This window comes from Antrostomus carolinensis, unplaced genomic scaffold (assembly GCF_000700745.2).
Source record: "Antrostomus carolinensis isolate BGI_N321 unplaced genomic scaffold, ASM70074v2 scaffold21924, whole genome shotgun sequence".
Lineage (NCBI taxonomy): Eukaryota > Metazoa > Chordata > Aves > Caprimulgiformes > Caprimulgidae > Antrostomus > Antrostomus carolinensis.
In genome coordinates, this window is record NW_010313287.1 from 58147 (window position 1) to 73299 (window position 15153).

General features: G+C 41.1%; 1 protein-coding gene across 1 annotated transcript in view; it reads right to left on the reverse strand.

The window, feature by feature from the left end:
• The window catches only part of DOT1L (DOT1 like histone lysine methyltransferase), a gene marked incomplete at its 5' end in the record, with an annotated part of 54668 nt that overhangs the window by 38822 nt on the left and 693 nt on the right, over positions 1-15153 (reverse strand). The window contains 5 exons of the mRNA XM_010167320.1: positions 1789-1851; positions 4655-4749; positions 8269-8497; positions 10098-10161; positions 12420-12494. Coding sequence (XP_010165622.1) covers positions 1789-1851; positions 4655-4749; positions 8269-8497; positions 10098-10161; positions 12420-12494 — 526 coding nt within the window. The remainder of the gene's footprint in view (positions 1-1788; positions 1852-4654; positions 4750-8268; positions 8498-10097; positions 10162-12419; positions 12495-15153) is intronic.

Sequence of the window (15153 nt, forward strand, 5' to 3'; positions counted from 1 at the left end):
AGTAGTTCCCTAGACACTTGCTCGCACTTCAGCTGCAGTACACATTGCTAGCTGCAACTTCTTGGCAGGAAAGTGCTGTGCCCTCGTGGCCAGGAAGGCCAATGGCATCCTGGGGTGCATTAGAAGGGGGGTGGTTAGTAGGTCAAGAGAGGTTCTCCTCCCCCTCTACTCTGCCCTGGTGAGGCCACATCTGGAATATTGTGTCCAGTTCTGGGCCTCACAGTTCAGGAAGGACAGGGAACTGCTGGAGAGAGTCCAGCACAGAGCCACCAAGATGATGAAGGGAGTGGAGCATCTCCCTGCTGAGGAAAGGCTGAGGGAGCTGGGGCTCTTTAGCTTGGAGAAGAGGAGACTGAGGGGTGACCTCATTAATGTTTATCAATATGTAAAGGGTGAATGTCAGGAGGATGGAGCCAGGCTCTTCTCAGTGATGCCCAATGGTAGGACAAGGGGCAATGGGTGTGAGCTGGAACACAGGAGGTTCTGCTTCAACTTGAGAAGAAACTTCTTTCCAGTGAGGGTGCCAGAGCCCTGGGACAGGCTGCCCAGGGAGGGTGTGGAGTCTCCTTCTCTGGAGACATTCAAGACCCACCTGGACACCTTCCTGTGTGATCTCATTTAGGTTCCTGCTCTGGCAGGGGGGTTGGACTGGATGATCTTTTGAGGTCCCTTCCAATCCCCAACATTCTGTGATTCTGTGAAAGTGACCCAACTTCTCTGGGCAATTAGGGAACAACCTTGATCCATCCAGCCACTTCCTTGACCATAGGAAAGTGGTAGGAGAAGCACAAATGCATGTATTTTCAAAACTCTCAGTGGGTTCCTATTGTACTATGGTTACATCCATTTCCTCACTGGAAAAATGATTAACCAGGGAGAAGATTTTCTTAATGACCTTTAAGAAGGAAGAGAAAAGCAAAAAGGGAAGGAATGACACAAGACATGGCTCTGCACACGCTTCACACTTCATCACAGAGTAGAAAACACATCCACAATGATGAAGTAACATTTGGAGGAAGGGGAAAGCCATTTCAACACGTGTTCCTAACCCAAGTAGAGAGATGCCCTGTGATGACTCATTTACTCCTCCTGCTCTACATCCCCCCTCAGAGCATCTCATTCCAATCTTTTACAAGTCAGAACTAACCACCCACCATCCTTCCCGAACCCACACACCCACCCTGTACCTCCAGCTACAAACCAGCTATCCTTGTTAATTGGTCCTGGAGTTTTCTGCTCTCATCTCCCAGGGCTGGCATCCACCCAGAACTTCAACCCCATGCTCTCCAGTGTTGAAACCCTGCCATCCCACCCCCTCCATCACCTGTCCCAAGTGACCACACCCTCACCTCCCTGCAAAACCAGTGCTTCAGCTCTGCTTTCTAGCAGGAGATTTCAGAAACCCAAGGAGGAGCTGCCATTTTCAATAGTGTACTCAGCAGAACCCTCACACCATGGAGGGTGAGGGGAGGGAGGTAAAATGTGATTTAATACAAAGATGGCACATGGCAGCCCCAGTTAAAAAGATAGTATTTTAGAAGAATAAATCTCCCAAGAGCTTCTGAAAAGACCTGAAAGTGCTCCCAGTAACACCAGACCACATGTCATGCAAGACAAAGAGAGGGCCCTGGGAGGGTGTCTCGGAGAACACCATCCTCAGGATCAAGACAAAAGCCAGGAAGCAGAGATGACTCATGCTGCTGCTCGGCTGGGGAAAGGCCAAAGAGGACTTTGCAAATTCTGTACATCAGCAAGGGTCACAAAGTTTTGCAGCTGAATTTCACTCACTGTGTATTCTGCATGTTTTTTCCCATACCATTTCATCCACTTTCTGAACTCTCTGTCCATCGTCTAGAAGAGGGAGAAAAAACAAAACAAAACAAAAACACACCTATTAGGACACCTTGTGTTACCAGTTACAACACAGTAAAAGGAGATGCAGGTGTTCACTGACCCCCAAGACTTTTTGTTGGTTGGTTTGGGTTTTTTTGCCATTAACACTCAAAGGATAGGCAGACAGACAAATACTGTAGTCAAGTTTCCTTAAAAAAAAATAAAAATTAAAAAAAAATTGTTTCTCTAGAGCCAAGTCAAGGCTGTCATCATCTTCTCTCCCCACTTTTCATCAGTTACCTGTTAGAAGCAAGGGAATCTGAGTGGACACTGCTCAGCACTAAAAATGGTGCAAATTTAAGTAGCTACTGTGCTGTGGTACATAATTCCACAGCAAAAGGCACTGAATGCAGCCCAGTCCAAGCCCAGATAGCAAAGGAACACACAGGATAAAGACAGGTCTGCAGGGTGAACGAGGAAGCAGAAAGCAGCATGCAAAGCAACTGCAACAGCAAATGGAAGCATTGTACTCACAGAGCAACCAGGAAAAATGCTTCAAACTACATCTAAACAGACTAGGGCTGCAGAGGATGGAAGGCTGCTACTACTCAAGCAGGTAACTGGCACCAGTTTTCCATCACCCAAATATAGGAGAAAGGAATCAAAAACCATATGCATCAAGAGAGCTTGGTGCCTTTCAAATACACATCTCCACGTTTACAAAATCTTGTTGTCATCCATATAAATGGACAAGATGCAGCACAGACAAATACACATCTCCACATTTAATCTAGTCATCATCCATATAAATGGACAAGATGCAGCACAGGTGTGAGTGGCTGTGAGGGTCCTGCTACACCTACACAACACATCTGAAAATGAAACCCAACATGAAGAGTCTTTGAAGAGTTAAAAAACCAAACAAACAAAAAATCCCCAAAAAACCAACCTCCTGATCTTTAGGGTTTGACTCCACATACGGGAGGGCCCAAATGTGGAAGTAGCAGGGAAAGGAAATAAGGGAGAGGAGCATAGCAGGAATTCTGGCTTCACTGACAACTTGGAGATGCTGGAGACCTCCATCAGCTGCTCAGTAACAATAGTGTGTGTTGACAGATACATTATAAAATTCTTTACGTTTCAGAAGCACTCCAAAGCTTAGCAAGACAACTCATAAAAAATCTTCGGTATTTTCATATGCTGTATGAACTTATGTTTTAATATTTTTAAAGACAACTTCACAAAACAAATCCGTAACATTCTTCCTCTTTAGCTGAAGCTTTTCAAAGTCATCTGCATTAATTATCACAGTAACCAGAAATGTGTTGCCACAGCCAATCTTAACTAGAAACTTAATCCAATCCCTTCCACAAATGTTTGTCAGAGATGGGGAGGAGAACTGGTCCATTACACACAGCACAAGGCAGATTAGCTGTACACAGGCAGCTTCACACATTCTGACACTGCAGCAGCTGTTTAGTTGTTACATCTGACAGGACATCATCTGTAACCAGGAGAATAATGCAGTATGTTTTGTTCATCCAGTAATCTTATGAAACATTGGTGTAATTCTGAAACTGAAGGTACTCCATGAGTTAACACTCCTAATATTCAATTTGTGGGTAATTTTTTTGTTTGCTAACTGTTTTCACTAAAGCCTTGTGTTTGCACAATGACATGAAGGGGTATCAGTGAAAGTGAGAATTTAACTTTCCTTCTTTAACACTGATCTTTAAGCTTACAATTCAATGGGGATGGGAGTCCAGACCTTGCAAGTGACTCCCTAATAAAACCAGAACACACACACAGGAAATGCAGAGTTCTCCAGCTGGAAAATTCCACTGGGTCATAGCAGAGGAAGCAAAACGGATTTTTAGATCCTTGTCTGATCCTCTTTGCCACTGTGTTTATGCATTTTGCCCACACCACTGAAAAGGAGGATCAAGGATTTTTTTTTTCCCTTCATAAGGTATAATTTTCTAGCCTGTAGAGACTGACTCAGCTTGTTTTAACAATACGAGGGGATAAGTTTCTGTTCAGTCTACTGAAGAAAGTAAACTCCTTATGGTAAGGCATGACTTGCCTTTATTGTTTGCTTGTAGCTCATTTGCCTTCCAGGTTTGCATTGAAACTGATTATCTTTGTGTGTCCCCATTGGCACAGAATCAGAAGAAGCGTAAAGAAAACTGCCTGCCTGACTAAACATTATGGTTTTCTTATAAGACTTCATTTAGGTGCCTACTGAGCAGTTATTAACCAGACACCCAACACAGACGTCATCAATTAGCCTACAACAGTTTAATAACTAAGCTTAACTTCAGCTTTAGGACACCAAAAAGGGGCATCACTACTGCAAGCAGGAACAAAGGCTTTAAAACCTTTAAGAACTCTTTGTTTGGTGAATTCATTCCTAGATTTGCTTCACACTATCACCCCTAGAAGCCCAGTAATGGAGTCATTTCAGACACGGGATGATTGCAGGTGTTTAGGTGAAGCTTATACTGCAGTTCCTTTTGAATAGGTCCTACATTCATTACTGTTAAAACATCTTGACATCTCCTGGTCATGAAATCACTTCAGAAACATGCTAATGCTCCTCCTGTGCACTCCACAAGCACTGCTAGGAAGGGACTAGATATACACCTCTTTCCCCAAACATGCCATGCTCCAGGTCTTACTGGCCCAAGAAGCAAAAGCAACTAGGACTGAAACTCTCCCTTTCTTCCTGCATAGCACTTCAGTAATCCTGAACCACCAAGTCAGCCTTCAAATAAAGGATACACATGCAACTCACTTAAAAAAAAACCCAAAACCCACTCACCTCAGCATATTTGGCTGGAATATCAGCTTTCTCCACACCGTAGTGATGTTTGCAGTTTGTGGCTGCAGCCACTTGAAGCACCACCTGACCCACACCTGCAAGCAAGAAAAAACAAACCTGAGAAGAAGTTGCAGTAAAAAAAAAACCACTGCAAGGGGAGAGAAGAGCTCTTACAGCAAGGGCCAAGGGGAAAAATACAGGTGATGAGTGGGACTAGGCTTCAAAGTACAGTTTCAGCTCCCAGTGGTGCCTGACAGTTTCCATAAGAACTCTGCCTCTCTCTCAGTTGGAAAGCATATTCAAGGCAACGTGCATTACCAAAGCAAGTCCCATTTCCCTGCAAGATGTGAAATACTAAGAACCTGTTTTTCAGTAAAAAGGGTTTACATCCTAACAAGAAGAAATTAAGCAATGCAATTTCACTTTTCTTACAGAAAAGAATTTCTAGCATTGTAGTTCTCAGGTTTACATTTTTCAATAAACTGAGGCACTTTTTCTGCTAAAAGCATGATTACAACATTTACAGCAATGTTTGTATTGATAATTATTAATGGCTACTTTCATTAAATATTACGGGCTCATTTTTACAAATTCACCCAGGTTTCAGAATAGCTGCATATTAATTTTTTTCTCCACAAATTTTATATGCATTCCATCAAAATTTTATGTGCATTCCATCATATCTACAGGTTGTACACTTAATTAACCATTTAATTAAGTAATTGTGCAAACAGTTATACAAACCCAACTACATCTCAAAACAAATATTTGTTGGTCACATACCTACATCATTACTTTAAAGACTGGCTAAAATGTTTGTCAAAGTCTAGCAATATTTATACTGGTTTTCACCATGAAATGCAGCACAAAGTCTGAGAATGTGTAAAGCTTATTCATAGATAAGCTACTTTAGAATACTATTTTAGAAAATACAATAGGGTTCAACACTAGAAATATCAGAAGCAATCACTATGCTGGCAAGACTAAGCATTGCTTAAAAATGCATGAACTTCCCTTCACTCCCAATTCTACTTGCATCAGATGCTACCAGCAGTAATTAGCTGCCATTTCTACACCTTGCCTGAATGCAAACCCACTCCCCCACCCCACGTTACGTTAAAAAGAAAAAAAGAAAAATATTCATTACATTTCTCTCTGTCTGAGCAACCCACATTTTACACACACTACGGCAACGTCGCTCCACATTTGTTAAACCAGCCACTGCCAATTTCCTTAAACCAGGCAATATTCATCAACAGTACACTGATGCATCATTTCTTGTCTATGACTAACACAAACTACATTCTTGTCTCACCAGTGCACTTAATCATTCTGCAGATGACCACATGGGAAACAAGAGTGAATCTAAGAGGAGAGCCCATTTGCACAGAAAACATATTGCTGTTTTCCATTTCATTGTCTGCCGGCAGGAAGCGGCACTGGTAATTGAAGGGGTGGGACTCCTGCATTTAAACCATTACCACTATAATGTTGTCTGGCACAATGAAAACTGTAGTGCTGACAGGGGGTTTTGTTGTTGAGTTTTTTGGTTGTGTTGGTGGGGTTTTTTGCCAATTCTCATTTTGCATACATATGCATATTTCATACACATGCAAATACAGATGTATAAATTTCTGCACGGGGAGAACATGGACAATCAAAGATCTGAGGTAGAACTGTTTCACTGTTTCTTATTCATGAAGAGCAAGGAGGATAAGGACTAAAGGGAAGATGAAGAATGTGATGTATTGTCAGATATCACAGAATCCCAGACTGGTTTGGGTTGGGAGGGACCTTAAAGCTCATCCAGTCCCAACCCCCCTGCCATCAGCAGGGACACCTTCCACTAGACTAGGTTGCTCAAAGCCTCATCCAACCTGGCCGAGAACACTTCCAGGGAGGGAATATATCACATGATATGGCACAAGAAGTTATTCAGCTTGTCTTTCCTTGGCTTCTCTTTTTGCAAGGACTGAACCGTATCGTAATGTCAGTTTGCCTAACGATGACACATACCTCCATAAATTCTTCCCGCAACCAACCACATATTCCTGGCATCACACACAAAAACTAACAAGAACAGCCACAGCATCCTGGTGGGGGTTATCCCTGCTGTTCAGCCACTGCTGCATGCATGTAGTTATTGGAAGGGTATTAAATTTATTGATAGAAATAATATGGTCTGACAGTGTTTGCATTTACACCGCACTCAATGCTGCATTGATTACAATTTACAAAAAGTTCACTCCTCCAGTACAGACTCAACTACTATGTTCTGGTTATAATTGTTTCAGTGCTCCAAACATGAAAAGGCAAAGGCTTCTGAATCTAAACCATTCCCTTCACACAGGTTTTTATTTTTTTTAGGCTGTGAATTTTTATACAGTTGGTCAATCTCCAAGATAAAAGTGGGGAGGTTACCAAGAAATACCTGATTTTATTTCCGATGATAGCAGGTAAAAGTAGCTAACATTTGGGCTTGTTACATAATCAGCAGCACTACAGGACTTCAGATATGATCTTCTTTAACCTTCCTGAACAAACAATTGGAAGAATCTATGGTGATTTTTTTCTTCCAGATGGGAAAATAGTTTGTCAGATCTGATGCTTTTCTAAATGTCTCATCTGAACATAAGTCATTGAAACAGGAAATTTCAGACATAAGTCCCAGTGAGGGAGGAAGCAGGGGGTTAAAAAATAAAACAAAACAACAAAACACTGAAAATCCCTGACTGGAGATGTATCAAGTTTTGGGAGAATGGCAGTCCTGCTTATTTAAAATATATTTGGTTTTTAACAACTGAATGTATTTTAAAATATTTTTCCCTAGAAGTCCTGTATCAGCAATAAAACCAAAACATTCTTCATTTAAAACTTTACAACCCATCCAGTAAAAGGGGAAATTATTACTCCTTTCCTGCTCTGAACCAGATTTTAGCAACAAAAAGAAGAACATCCTCTTCTATACTCAGTATATCTGTTTCACATGTGTTTGAGTCATATCTGGTTTCTTTACCAACTAGAAACATCTATTTCCTTTTAAAACTCTAACCTGTTCATTATATGCAGTTGTACGTTGGATTTTGTGGGGTCTCACAAGGCAGATGAAAAGTATGTCAGAGGAAAAAACTGCTGAATTTTCAGATTCCACACCAAGGGTTTCATGCTGGCATGGGAAGGGTCAGGAAATCACATTTTCAGATATGAAGGGCATAAACTGAATCTACTGAAAACAGATTAATCCTTAGAAATGGAACAGCTTTTGTTATCTTTTAAGCATCATTTTTAATATTGTTTCTTCTTTATAAATGTATCCACCAATAGCAAGAGAAACCAAGAGTTTTCTGCAACAAGGGTTTACTGCATTTGTAGGCCAACATTTCATTAACACCACAGGGAAGAATGTCTGGGATGTCTGCTTGGTCTATTTAATCTTGTCATAAAAAGCAGGAGCATCATTAGGGATTATCTAGAAAAGGTGCTTATCCTGTAACACAATCCTTAGTCCTGGTTTACTTTCCCAATATGAGTTTCACTTTTTTTTATTCTTTAAGGAAAAAATAGTAAGCAAAAAAAGAGAAAAAGAAAACCCACTTAAGTTATTGGTCACTTACCACTGCCCAAGTCAACAAACAAATCATCCTCTGTCATTTTAATTTCATCTATCATCTGGGCCACTAAGTCAAAGGAAGTTTCTCCGTAAACCTCTGGGGAAAAGGGCTCATAGTTGTTGAGTTTCTCTGGATCAGTCACCGAGTGGTTATACACTTGCTGCAGGATGTGCCGGAGGAGCCCGTTGGAGGGACGAGTGTTCAGTTTCATCGGTTGGGTGGTTCCCTTCCACTAAAGAGAAAGAAAGAGGAGGAAGAAGATATGAACCCAACATTGAGGACAAGTAAACATCACCAGAACAAGGCTGTGTTGGCATAACATAGAAATTAGAGAAATTCCCTTCCATCTCCCACCTCACAAGTTGCTCTGCAGGTGCTCTGTAAAGATAAAAACAGTGAGTGATACTAATGAAATCATGCAACACCGATTGCTCTATCCTTTGTCTCACCTCAACTAATAGGTAATTCCCAATAAGCCTGCTGGAATAGGTGGTCAAGGGGAAATTAAAGAGATCAACAAGCAAGGTAAAGCTTAGTAGTGAATATAGTTGAAGTAGGTGTCAAAGTTTGTTCACTCATTTTTTTTATTTACTGATCACCACTGAGTTGATGTTGACTGTACTGTCAACGTAAGAGCAGTTTAATTTTTCTTTCAGGAACTGTAGGATGGGAGGGATCTTATGTACTCAAACAGGGAGTGGCAGGAAAGAGATGGAAATCAAGCTTCCTTTCTTCTTCAAAATAACCCCTGTCCTAAACATAAAAGTTGTTAAATTTTTAAAAAGTTTACCTCTCCTTTTGATAAGGAGAAACGAACAACAAAAGGACAACTCCAGGATCCCTCCTAAATGTTCCTCTACTTGAGATTCAGATGGCAAGAAGAAAATGAAACCAATCAAGTTTTTCATTTCAGACAGGAACTGCAAATGTTGAATAGCTTCAAATTTTTTAGCCATTAACAAACATCCACGTGAAGATGTCTGAATTCAAACAAGCACCACAAGTTTTAGGGAGATGTAGGCCCACAAACTGAAGGAAAGCCCGGCAAAAAAGTCACCTTCTCATAAAACTGTACACTTCAAATAATTCCCACAAGCACAGCAGAGAAAAAAATCCACCTATGCTTTCAAAATTAAACAGAACAGTAACATTAATTCATTGCTCATGTTTTGCTTCCTCCAATTAAGCCTTTTATAGTGGTAAGAAACCCAAAAAGCTTGTTAAATGGGTCTCAAAAGAGATTACATTCTAGTTTTGCCAGAGTGAACCCACAGAACAGAGCAGCTGAACTGAGTGGCAAGCAAGGAAATTCCTAAGCCATGGATCACTTCCACAATACACAGGAGAGTTCATATGGATTATTTAAGTACCCATAAGCCACAGATTTCCCCATGCAAGAGTAAATCTATATGATAAATCCCTGTGAAAAATCTTTGTGCTAAATGCAGAGAAACCTTTTCTTCCCCCTAAAGGTAACTCGGTTATTTAAAGCGCCAATACAATGGTGCCAGAAGTGCACACTAAGGAGTAATCGCTTACAAATCTGCAGTTTGGGGGGGAAAAAACATGTTTTTTTTTCTTTTTCTTCCTATAAGAATTTCCCTCTAATGCTAAATCCTTGACTGCCCAGGTATGATCAAGTAAATAAGATTTTAATATCAGATTTATTAACTCCCCAAAAGAATGGAAGCACTGAATACTGGTGATGAAATTAGAGTAACACATATAATCCAGTGGTAAAGTCAGTCACCACTTTCTGGATATTATTCACTACCCATGAATTCAAACCAGCTAGATAAACATCATGGTGCATTGCAAAGGTAAATACATACCAACTGATGAATGCTATCAATGGCTCGGTTGTACTTGTCACAAAGCCTCTGCATGCTTTCAAAGCTACGTGGGGAGAAAGAACATAGGGTCAGTTAAAAACAGCTCCACAAGGCAGGTTTGAAGGTACAATCTTGTGCTTTTTTGTCATCACACAAACTGTAAGTAGGTGGCTATTTAGTACATATGTTTATATATATATGTTTATTTATGTAAATATGTTTATTTCTTGCAGAACATGATTACAAACACAGCTCTAAGGCTTTGTATACAGTTTCCTTTAAAAAAATTCCCCAGTAGACCAGGAGTTCGTGATAAATATTAGTTTTTAATTAATGGAAAAAGGACTGAACTCAGAGTATGACTTATTAGAAAGTTTTGTATTCTCACAGTCCATTACTTCTTTTCCATATTCTCAGCTGCACAGAAATTTAAGACATCTGTAAATTTTTCTCCTTTCTTCCATCATCTCTCCACGACAATCAGTCCTGAGGCAAGTAGATGCTTTTCTAGAAATTAACTCTGGGACTGAAAATGCAAACAGAGCCAGGACACAATCTACAATTCCACCCATCAGAAAAGAATACTGATTGCTTCATGGGCTGGTTGGGATTACAGTCAATTCAGGCAGACGCCTTAATGACAGAAGCTGAGAGGATTAAATAAATTCATCTCCAGCCAGGGAAGAAAAGATATTACTAGGAACATCATCTGCTACATAATCAGACCCACAAAGCAGCAGCCAAAAAAACAATCCAAGGAGTTATAGGAGTCAGATAATTAGATCATGACCTTCCCCAAATCAGGGAGGGGGCAGGGGGACCAGGGGACATCAGAAAGAAGTGGCTCTTCAGTCTCTTGTGATCTTCACTGGCTAGGACACCTCTCCAAGCAGTACTGTGGACTTTCACTTCAAGGTTTGATCTGCCCATGTTTAATTCCACGTTAAGACAAAACAAGAGGCTGAAATGGGTTTTTGTCTGCACAGCGTGTACATTTCTATAATCCGCTGCTTTTCATTCCCTTCCATGTGTCAGTCTCTCTGCTACAAATAATCTTTCTGATTAATTTTTTCAAAAGAAGTAGAAAGACTAAAACTGTAATCAAAATTACAGGTTTATAACTTCCTTGAAAAGCTGCAGGAAGGTAAATGGGGTGTGACTTTTGGGAACTGATGGGTTTCTCTTTCATTTGGTATTGCTGCCAACCACACTGATGCTACCCAGTGGAACATGCCCAGTGAGGATGCCAGAACAACCAAAGCTACAGCATTGCAGTACACTGAGAGTAATCCACAAATCCAAATCAATGGATTTGATGACAAGGGATGCTCGACCCTGATTTCTCCTTTTGAATTTTTCAGGAGGAAGAAAGAGACTAACAAGTCTTGCAATGAAATAATGAAAACAAAATTAAATTAAGAGAGGAGGAAGCAATACCTTAAGCAGATCATGATACAAGTACCTGGTGCTCAGGATAATAGCCACTGATTAATTAAGAGCAATGCAGTTCCATCTGTAAACCTCACTTTAAAATTTCAGTCACGCTGTGGACTTGAGCAAATTCAGTGTTTGCCATGAAAGCAGTTAAGGAGGTTTTTGTAAACTGTGGCTGGAGGGTCATCTCCTTCTCCAGTCTCAGTACAGCCAAGTCCATACACAGAACCTCAGACTTCTCCACAGATACACTGCAGGTCGGAATCTGCCACATGGTGAATGCCACATACTATACATTCATTTTAAGCTGTTTGTGGAATAGGTATTCACATACAACCACAAGCATCTTAAAATTACTTCTAACTGCCCAGAAGAGAGGTATGAATAATTTTGTATGAAAAATTTAGCCCCCCACCCAAAACAGCATCACACTGGCACTGAATCCTGCCCAGAGGAGGGATGGGGCAGGTTAACCTCCCACAGGCACGGCAGGCAGAGGACAGGGCGCTGACAGACAGCTCTGGCATGCCACTTTCTAAACAGGAATTCTTAGTTACTACAGAAGTAGAAACCTCAGTGCCATTCAGATTCCTAAGGCTGGACACAGTCCAACAGCGCAGATACCGATCATTGTTTCAGAGTGAGTAATTCCAACGTACACTGGAGCTCAACTTTTTGCAGTGTGGAGTTTCCAATTATGTCCTTAATCCAACAGCCTTTGCCAATATTTCTGTTACACATTTCCTACCAAAATAACTCTGCAGAGTCTGAAGCCAGTTCTAACAGAAAACTTCAGTTCATAGTGCCTAAGAATAACCAGTTACAAACTGATTCGCTATAAACCGTGCTGGCCTGTCCTCCTGGTGGGGAAAAACATATTCCTCTCACCTTTTTGTATCATAGTCAATTAAAACATAGTTTTCCATAGCAAGCTTGAGATCTGGGATTTCTTCACAGACCCACCTGGAATGAGAGAAAAATAATAAATAAAACCATCTCCAATTAAGTATAATAAGGTATTCTGTCTGAATCCTAGACTGGCATTGCTTTATGTTAAGATAGAATACTGCAGCAGACCTGAAAGACCACAGTATTGTTAGGAGTAAGGCAGACATCACAAAATGCTAATTGGAAAGCTGCAATAGTTTGCATTTGTATGGAATAAAAAGTAAGGTGCTCATAGATATTGGCAGTAGTATAAAGCTCCTGAAATGGCACAACTTCAAAATGAGGTGATAAATGTATTCGATGCATTTAAAAATAGTCAAAGCCCTGGCTGATGCTAATCTAACAAAAAACAGAATGCAGAAGTGCAATATTTCGAAATAATTCTGACACTGTAACAAGCTTTGACAAAGCTGAATGTGGAGAAGACATTTCCTACAGCACCCCAAAACAATGCCACCAACCATTCATTGCAAGGACGTTCTCCTCTGTGTAGTGATCTCAACTGCTCTGACACCTTACATGACCCAACCCAAAACAGATTTTAACAAGTTATTTTGATAAAGGATCCTTTGCACATACTAAGTTAACAAAGCCCCATACCTTGTTGTCATTAGAAATGGAAAGTGCCTACACACTTAGAACCACAGAATCCTTTTGGTTGGAAAAGACCTTTAAGATCATTGAGTTCAACCCAAAACCCAACAACGCTGCCAAGTCCACCACTAACCCATGTCCCCAAGCACCACATTTACATGTCTTTTAAACCCCCCCAGGGATGGTGACTCAACCACTGCCCTGGGCAGCCTGTTCCAATGCCTGAGAACCCTTTTGGTGAAGAAATTCTTCCTCAGATCCAATCTAAACCTCCCCTGGAGCAACTTGAGGCCATTTCCTCCTCCTTTGCTTGTTACTTGGAAGAAGAGTGAATCTGACAATGGCATCTCATAGGAGAGGAGATCTTCACTCTTGGAATGAAGGAAGATTAATTCCTTTCAGAGGCAGCTTAAAAGCCACATAAGCTTTGGACATACTTTCCTCCAGAAGCATCAAAACAAGAAAGCACTATTATCATCAAAAAAAACTCAGAGCATGTCATTGGATGAATTCCAGTAGGAATAGCAGAGTTTTTTTCCTTCGTGCACCTTGATGTATGCTTGACTTTTAAAATGCCAGGGGGAAAAAAAAAATGACTGGAGATCCAACAGTTATGGTTCCTTCTGATTGATTCACCCTTATCAAATAAACATATAGGCAAGTAAAAAACAGAACTTCTACATTTATCTGACTCTCTTCTGACCAGTATCTCCCATCTCCCTAAAAATATTAGGGACTCTGATCTTTGCAATTTTTTTTTCTCTTAGATTAGGGAAATGGACAGTCAACAGCTGTTTACCACTGGCTGGAAGAGATAAATACTTCTTTGCATTCTTTTACCCACCACTTTCGTAATTACATTGAGGTTACTTTGCACAAGGCAGGCAAAGGCAGCATGAAAACATTCTAACACGCTGTATTCACTGCAATCATGCTTAAAACACAGTTGTGAAATACTATTTTGGCCCAGCTGCTTTCTAACAGTTTGCCCCTTGCCTTCAGCTAGTATAGCACAGACAGCACCAGCACCGATGACTCCAGCAATCACTTTCAGCTCCATACACCTTTAAATCCCTTCAGAAAGGGTCTTCTCAATAACCACACAATAAATGATAAATGATGCTCCAAGTTCCCAAGGCGCAAAATCTGATCAACATCAGTACAAGTGAACTGGAAGTAGCAGTGGCAGTGTATCTTGTGTCAAGGTTTTGTAGTTAGAAAAAGAAATTCCTTTAGAAGACAAATACTCAGCTCTAGCCCCCAGCCTCACTACACATTGTCTCCCACCACAGACCACTGGAAAACGCGAGGATTTCATGTGTAAGTGATACTATCAACACTACCATGCAAGCACTGAGCTCTCACACTCATGCTGAGAGCAAACAAGGCTCACTACCTTTTCCTAGGCCTTATGTGACTGACCAAATCTCAAGCTCAGGTAGTTACGCCTTGTTCTTTGCACCTCAGCTGTACCTGCACATCCAACCATTAAAACCTGCTGCAGACATAGCCCTCAGACAAGGCAAGCCTGTATGGTAAGGATCTAAAACAGTTAATGAGAACAGCTTTTAAACAATCTAATGTGGATAATGCATTAACATCCCTCAGGTGTTTGGGGAGTTTGTGTTAGCATTTAATAAAAGTTGTTCTACAGCAGGTCACCTCTGAATCCTGCGAAAATACCTGCAAGCCATGTCATAACCACTGCCTGTGTTGGGAAATGCTCAGACTTCCTACTCTTTGTATTTGTATTTCAGCTTTATCCTCCCATTTTCCTCACATTGGTCCAACTCTACCCACAGAATGCTAATAAGGACATTTGGGGCTGTTCAGCCTGGAGAAGAGAAGGCTCCAGGGAGACCTTCTAGTGGCCTCCCAGTACCTGAAGGGGCTCCAGGAAGGCTGGGGAGGGACTTTGGCCAAGGGCAGGGAGTGACAGAACAAGGGGGGATGGCTTGAAAGTGGCAGAGGGGAGATGGAGATGAGATGTGAGGAAGAAATTGTTTGGTGTGAGGGTGGTGAGACAGTGTCCCAGGTTGGCCAGAGAAGCTGTGGCTGGGCCCCCCCGGGAGGGGTTTTG